Source organism: Arachis ipaensis, chromosome B04 (genome assembly GCF_000816755.2).
Source record: "Arachis ipaensis cultivar K30076 chromosome B04, Araip1.1, whole genome shotgun sequence".
NCBI lineage: Eukaryota > Viridiplantae > Streptophyta > Magnoliopsida > Fabales > Fabaceae > Arachis > Arachis ipaensis.
Window position 1 is genome coordinate 40343222 of NC_029788.2, and position 8082 is coordinate 40351303.

Genomic DNA, 8082 nt, shown 5'->3' on the forward strand with positions numbered 1-8082 from the left:
GGTGAGAAAGGGAGGGTCATGCCCAGCCGTCGCCGCCATTCGCGCCTCCAACTGCGTCACCGTCTTTCGTGCTCGCCGTTGGAGAATCCGTCATCAGAGAAGCAAAAGGCGATGGAAAGAAGGGCTGCTCCGTTCTTTGGACCTTCTCTGAGTTCAGTAAGTTGCTCTTATCCCATAATCCTTACCGTTGTTATTTTGTTATAAGTTATTGAGTTTTACGCGACGTTAATATCTCAGAGTTGAGTCTCGCTTCTTGCATGTTATGTTTGATAAACTGTTTTTGCTGCGTGGATGGTCGGATTTGACGCCACCGCTGCGAAATCAGAGTTTTACGGGTTTTGTCGCGTAGTTAAGTCGCGATCAAGGTAGGAGTTTTTCTTAAAATTTATTTTATATTATAGAATTGTTATAAATAGATATTGATGTGAAAAATATATTTCTATGATTATATGAGTCTTATGTACGTGATTGTTACTGGATTGAATTATTATTTGTTGAGTGGTATGTGGTTGTTGATAAAAATGATTTTGGAAGATTAATTCGTTTGAGTATGATAAAAAGTGATTTTTCTTGGTTTTGGAGTTGAATTGATATTGAAAAATGAATTTATATAGGAAATAGTTGAAGTTTGAAGTGGTTTGATATTGAATCCAATTTGACATCGGCATTGGTTTAAAAGTTGGAAAGGATTTGATATTTAAAAGTTGTTTGATATTGGAAATGGATGAGAAGGGTTTGAGGAATGTTGGATGGGACCCAGAAAAGGTGGTAGAATCTGAATTTTAGAGGAGATGCTGCCCAAATTTTTATAAAATTGGAGATTTCGATTGAAGTGCTTATTAGAACGATTTGGATTTTTTTAAGGATTTTATAATTTGATTTTGAGTTATTCAGAAAAGGATTACGTTTTGAGTCTTTGCTTTATTTAGAAAGGAATGAATTGTGGTTGAGAAAGTGCAGAAATGATGATTTGTAAATGAATGAGATATGTGATCCTGGGTAAGAGGCAGTGGCAAAATTCACTTGTTCCGGGAAAGAAATGAGGAAGGAGAATGATGAAAACTGAGTTTGAATTATGAAATTGAATTGAATGATATTGAGAATGAATTTAAAAATGAAACTGAATTTGATTGAAATATATGTGACTGGGTAAGAGGCGGTGGCATTGTCCACTCGCTCCGAGTATATGTTGAGACTCTGGATAAGATGCAGTGGTGTTATCCACTTACTTCGGACAAGAGTTCGAGACTCCGGGTAACATGCAAGAGTTGAGTTCTGTCGCCGCTTGCTCCGAGTTGAGAGCTGTAACACCAACTAGGTAAGAGGCAGGGTGAAGTTGTCCCTTGCTCTGGGTACGTGGGTAAGATGCAAGGGTTGCGGCATTGTCCCACTTGCTCCGTGTTTGGTGTTCTGTCCAAGGTTAGCTACCGGACATGTCAGGTTTGCCTTTGTAATCGACAGATGAGACTCATCGACCATAGGACAGACATGCATCATATGCATTTGCATGCTTTGTTTTGGTTTGAATTTGTTTTGACTTGCCTAATTGCTTAACTGTTATTAACTGCTATCTGAGCTACTTGTTGTAACTGCTATTTATACTTGTGTTTTCCTTGTCTATTTTGCCTGTATTTATTCTGGTGTGATACTTTTGAGATTGAGTTTTGATGCTGAATTGGTGATAGTGTTGATTGATTGCATGACATTGGTTTCTGATTAAGACTTAGTAAAGTATGAAATTTCAAACTGGTTTAGCATAGAATTAATGAACCTATGTTTGAAACAGGTTGGTCATTCATACTGTTAGGAAACTTTTAAGATTCTTTTATAAGAAAAGTGAGTTTGGATTTCTGGATAATTAATTGATTTCTTTTAAAGAGGTTTTGGATTTTCAGGTGGTTAAGCCATCGGTTTTCAAAAGATTCATAAGACAACGATAATCACTGAGCTTGAAAATAGTTTTCTCTTTAAATGTTTTCAAAAGATTCATAAGACAACGATAATCACTGAGCTTGAAAATAGTTTTCTCTTTAAATATCTTCTTATGACAACTTTAAAACTCCGTGGTGAGACCGTGTGGTTAGGTTCTCACCCCCTATAGTTTTATCTTTTCAGAAAACGGAGAAAGAAGCTTACGAAGAATTTTGTTGCATTTTGCTTATACGATGTTTTAGTTTAGATATTATTCTTCCCTCGCCATTAACATTATATTGTTGTAGGAGGGATAGAAATTATGTTTTGTAACGAAATGCATGTATGTATATTTGTAAGTACTTGTATAAGAAGTGTGGTATATATATATATATGTATGTATATATATATGTATGTATGTATGTATGTATGTATGTATGTATGTATGTATGTATTTGAGTAATGTGATTGACACTACAAGAATTTGGTCGATTAGCTACTACAAAAAGAGTCGTAAAATCGTCGCTAATCTGACCCAAAATATAATTTGTGACAGATTAGCTACCGCCTAGCAACTAATGCTTTCCTCGCTAATTACAAGTCGCAGATCAGTGACGCAAACACAACAGTCGCTAATTCATCGGAAAGTTTTTTAACTACCGAATAGATAGTCGCAAATCCATCACTAAAGTAAAAGCTAATTTCATAGAAGAAATACACTAAACGGTAGTCACTAATTAGCGACAAATTCTACTACAGCACACTCATCGCTAAATGCAAGCTAACTTCGTAGACGAAATAGAATGCTTAGTTGACGCTAATTAGCAAGGAATTTTTCTGAACCTAACTCGTCGCAAGTTGTCCGCAAATATGATCGCAAATCTGTCACATTTTGTAGTAAATCTATAGTTAATCTTTGAAAATCCTTAATTAAATTTGTAGGAATGTTGTCGCTAAACCAAAGCTATTCGAAATGAGAAAGTAAAGTTATGAAATAGTCGCCAATTTGCTAGGAAACAATATGTAGTCAATTAGTTGCAATACAATCGCAAAATGTCATCGCAAATTCCTTTTAAACTAGTAACAAATCTTTAGGTATCTGACAAATATTTCAGTCGCAATAAAATATTTAATTTGTCACTATCGTCAACAACGAGTATGTCGCTAATTTTTCTAGAATATCGGTTAGTATTCCAATTTTGTCACTATACTTAAATAAACATCATACTATTTTTTATTTTAGTGATTGAACTAAAAGATTATAATGCATACAAATAAAATTAGTTCATCAAAATTATACATGTTTTAAAAAAATTCAAACCAAATATATTGATTAAAATAAAAATCTATTGTAACATCTCCAGCATAGACACTTCTCAAATAAAATACCAAAACAAGCTAAATCTAACAATATCAATAACTATAAAAATCAATCTATATAATTTTTAACTAAGTAAACTACCAATAAAAGTAAGCTAACTTCTATAAAACCTGAAAATGAAACAAATTGCCCAATTACTTATCTATCAAACAAATTAACTACCTAACTAAGCTAAGCCTAACAAAATGCATTAACATAAGCCACTTAATCAATATCTGAGCCAGCAAAGTCACTCTAATGGTCCTTTTCTTGGGGGAATCCTGGAATCTTAGAAAGGAGAGACAGTAGATTACTCTGTATAGCTTCATTTACAACACTAGGCAACACTTCATTTATAGCACTAGGCAATGCTTCCTTAATAGCTTGAGTGATGTCCGCTTGTGAAACCGGTTTGACTGTAGAAACACTTGTATCTTCTGGTAATGGCACATCTCTATGATCACGAATACCAATATCTAGACTGCGGCCTAACCCATGAACTCGTCCTTTCTTATTAGTTCCTGCAACTTCTGTCCACACGTCAGGATCAACTTCAGGTTGATCTAATAAATCTTCTCCATATTTTTGTGATATTGCCTCTCCATATAAATCCTACATCAGAAAAATAAGGACATATTATTAAGAAAACCGAAAGTAAATTAAACTACAAAATTAATGGCACTTACAATAATTTCCTTGGATACTTCAGAAACATATTCTCCACTTTTCTTCTTATGAACATCATCATATACTTCAAGGAAAGATACCCGACGCTTCAACTTAGCTTCCTGTAACAACATTTATTAGAATATACTATCATAAATCATTTGAGATAGACAATATTTTTCTTTATACCTTTCTTCTCTTGTGTTCGCCGAAACTGATAGACCCTGCAGTGTGTAGTTTATGAGCAGGCATAGCAGCCCTATTTTTTTGACCAGCCACAGACCTATTTTTCCACTTTGAATCTAACCAGTGATCAACTAAGCCATTCCAAACATCAACTTTCATTGCTTTAGGTCCATGACCCTTAATGTCAGCAATACTAGTTGAGTTTGCCTCCTTAAAAGCTCTATCCCTTGCTCTTTCCAAAATATCAGAATAACGGTCATGCATTGTCTTATTCCAAATAGTTCTTGCCATAACCTTCCCTTGCTCTTTTCAAAATATCTGGATAGCGATCAAGCATTGTCCTATTCCAAACAGTTCTTGCCATAGCCTTATCATAATTTGATGCAAATTCATGTTTTTCCTAAATTTAAAGATTAAAAGACTTAGTAACTACGCAATTCAATTATCTATTAAAATCGCATTGAGGCAACATTATAATCACTTACCAGGAAACCTTTAAACAACTCGTCCTTCATGTTTGGACAATAATCCTGCCATCTTGGTGCTGGAGAAGGCATCCTACTTAACAAATCTTTTGTAATGTCACGAGTTACTGTATGATTTGTAAATCTCTTCCTACATTAAAAAATACACGATTATCAAAAATAGTTTAACACACAACGACATAGATCATCAAAGCAACAACAAATTCTAGGCTTAACTATACTACTCGCAACTTTAAAATAATTTATGAAAATAACATAGATCATAAGTATGTAAAGCTCCCAAGAGTGCATCAACTAAATTAAAAAAAAAACCGCATCAATTAAATTAAGATCAAATCAGAAAAAAAATCAAATATAATATTTAGTTCTCTCATGCGGCATGTATTAACTGCTGGTCACATACCATTTTTATGAAACTACTGTTAACTGTATTTATGTTTTCTGTTTTGACAAAAATAAAATGATAGGAATACAAGAAATATGCACATCCATTCATCCAATATAAAAGTAAATGCAGGGATTGAGTTACTAATTGAGCAGAAGTTATAATACTGGATGAGAGGATATAAAAGAAAAGTAATGATTTATTTCTTTGAAACTATTTACTGATAGCTTTCTCCATAGTAATCTAAAATGGCCATATGTTTCGGTATTTATTGAAATGCATTTCCTGTGTTGTGAATTTAGGCTTAGATTAATATCAATGTTTTGCAAAGAAGAATATCCACATATGCAAAATTATTTTTCTGTCTATTTTATAAAAATAAATATAATAAATTAATAAACATTATAACATAAATGACACATATATAGGACTCTAACAGCAAATCTTTGTGATAAGTTGTGATTGCATGAAAAAAAAGTAGGTGCAGATTGAGTAAATTATAATAATTTTAACATTTAAATAATCTGAGCATTAAAGCCTTGCATTAAGACTTGTTGGATCAAATTTTTTATTCTATAATTCAGATTGGTTGCAGTAGTGAAACATATACTTTTTTAGTCAGTATTGTTTATGGTATATATTGTACAACATTAGCAACTACAAATAGCAAGTGCATAAAGAGAAAAAGGTTTGTTCACATTAGATGGGTTCAGCTAATGGCAGTTTTTCAAATAAAAATCAAGTTTATCAAATGCACTACAAAAGTATCATCATAAAACCAAAGACAAATTACAAACATGACTCACCCCTTTTGATTTTTGATGAAATAAAAACCTTACCCCTTATTTTTGAAATCAAGCATTGACCTTCTTTAATTCTCATATGTTATTATACTTCTTTTAAAAAATATAGCACATGCATTACTAACAAGATTAATGAATGAACAGGAAAATCAGATCCATTTATTCTACCTTTGTGATAATTTCAACATGATAAAGTGTGAAATAAATATACATAAAAGTCTCAACATAATAAGGTGTAAAATCTAGTAATAAACTAGTAAAAATTAAAGGTACCTTACTAAGTGATACCCTTCTTTTTTATTTTAGGTAGAAAGGATACAGATATAGCAAGGTCAAAATAATATTATAACTACTTACGGGTTATCGCCTTTCTCTACAGCTATTACCAACTTCCTGTTACCCCTAGTTTCAGTATGTGCACTTGATTGTCCAACATTAGGTAGCTCATTATCTTCTGCGTCTAAAACAGATCCGTCAGACGAATTCACACCTACAATGAATAAGAGATAATTTTCAATTAGATATGTACTCGTTAATGAATATGTAAAAATTTAGCAGCTGAAGTAGATCATACCATCTAATTGTGGTGACGGTTGTGATAAAGCTTGTGGAGATGGTTGTGATGCTGATCCCTCATTCAATTGTGTAAGATGAGGTTCATCGTTATTATCGTTCTGTTGACCTACAGTAAAAAAGATAAAAAAAAATAGATAGGATAAAATCACTTTCTAACCTAGGATTAATTAAATCACAATGAAGCCATATAACTCAAGTGTATAGTACAATTAGATACTTAATACGTGTATCAATGGTTGAGAAGAATCAATGTCAACAGTTTACTCACATAAACTTAATGAAATAAGCATACATCATATTTCATAAATCAAGAGCCGATAATGGTAAACTAAATTCAACGCCAAATGTATACCTGGCATACGCGAGGAAAGTTGAGATTGATCGATATGAGTGTTTCGTACCATTCGTCCACCTCTACCTTTTGGTGTCATGATTATCTGTCTAATAAAAAATAAATAAAAGAGAAAGTGATTTTAAAATATTTTCAATACAACCTATTAAAATAATGAATTGGAAAATAAATTGCAACAGCATAAATTACTAATTTATTTGTGATATGCAGAATTGTTTTATAATTAATACCTGACTCTAACATAATTAACAAGAACAAAACAACATTTCTAGCAAGAATAATACATATTACTGATTTTTTGAGGGAGATTTCATAGCATAATTAACCTGCATCTGTTTTGTGTCTTGGGAGGGACTCACGTAATGCTTATTGGTTTTGCTTTTGAAATCTACCCCATATTATGTGTTCAATTCTTCTATGTACTATGGTGTATGCATATTGATTTATTGCTTATTAGGATAAACTTTGTATTGACCATATATCATGACCTCTGTAGGTTCTATCTATCCTATTATTTTAGACCACCATTCCTACAATATTATAAGACACTAATAACTCATTTTTAAAAAATATATACGAGTGAGGCTTGGAGTTTATCTAGTTTCCATATACTGAAGTGCATTACTAATCCAAATAATTAGGTTTATTTAATGTTAGTTTTGGTTTATCCTAACCTATTACTAATTTACTAGGGACTTATTAACCTGGTTTGGAGTTTAGTCACAGTTAAAGCTCTTTGATCCTCCTAGTGCGTGTTCTTAATTATTACTTGCATAACCAATATCTTCTAGAGAATAATTAGTAAAAAAACTGATAGGATATACCATTCTAATCAATAATCATAAAAAAGAAATAAAATAAATAAATAAACAAAAAGAAAAAAAAACAAGAAAAAGAAAGAAATCAGTATAGGAAAATGAATTCAATTTTAATACACGACTTTATGCTGCTGGTAGAACTGTCATGGTATTTAAAGAACACAACACAAAGTGACAACATCTAAATTATGATCTCAAAAAATGGATTTTAACAGTTTGTGGTATGTGAAAGCTGCTGAATGAAAAGGACATTATGTTGAGACTTTTAAATTATATTAGTTATATAATATTATAAATCTAGAATGATAGGTAAAATAACAGAGAAGTGAAGAAATGTGAAAGAAATTCTGGATTATTTGCATAGATGAACCGTGAACTTACATGATTCTATTATAAGAGAAAGTTCCAAACCCTGACTGCCAATAATATACAGGTTTCTATTGCAAATTACAACTCTATTATTGGAGGCAATAAGTATAAGGCCGTGACTCATGTAAACATGCACCAAATTTTTTTCACTGAGGTTATAACGCACTAACT

At 32.1% G+C, this 8082-nt stretch overlaps 2 protein-coding genes across 2 annotated transcripts in view; both read right to left on the reverse strand.

Moving 5' to 3' along the window:
* Positions 3261 to 4387, reverse strand: LOC107636414. The gene is made up of 3 exons (XM_016339925.2): positions 4127 to 4387; positions 3958 to 4059; positions 3261 to 3883 (listed from the first exon to the last, which is right to left on the reverse strand). Exons 1-3 carry the CDS (start codon positions 4385 to 4387, stop codon positions 3527 to 3529), a joined length of 720 nt encoding a protein of 239 aa, XP_016195411.1. The 3' UTR covers positions 3261 to 3526.
* Positions 4392 to 8082, reverse strand: part of LOC107636413 — a 5553-nt gene continuing 1862 nt past the window's right edge. The window contains exons 3-7 of the mRNA XM_021122431.1: positions 6725 to 6813; positions 6371 to 6478; positions 6154 to 6286; positions 4609 to 4738; positions 4392 to 4523 (exon numbers count right to left, since the gene is read on the reverse strand). Coding sequence (XP_020978090.1) covers positions 4392 to 4523; positions 4609 to 4738; positions 6154 to 6286; positions 6371 to 6478; positions 6725 to 6813 — 592 coding nt within the window. The remainder of the gene's footprint in view (positions 4524 to 4608; positions 4739 to 6153; positions 6287 to 6370; positions 6479 to 6724; positions 6814 to 8082) is intronic.

What these genes read in the sequence shown, in the direction of transcription:
- LOC107636414 (XM_016339925.2), bottom strand. Translation starts at nt 4,387, where the DNA reads ATGCATGACCGTTATTCTGATATTTTGGAAAGAGCAAGGGATAGAGCT. An exon ending in GCGAACACAAGAGAAGAAAG is followed by an intron (nt 4,060 to 4,126) that starts GTATAAAGAAAA and finishes ATGTTGTTACAG; the next exon opens with GAAGCTAAGTTGAAGCGTCG. An exon ending in AAGTATCCAAGGAAATTATT is followed by an intron (nt 3,884 to 3,957) that starts GTAAGTGCCATT and finishes TTTCTGATGTAG; the next exon opens with GATTTATATGGAGAGGCAAT.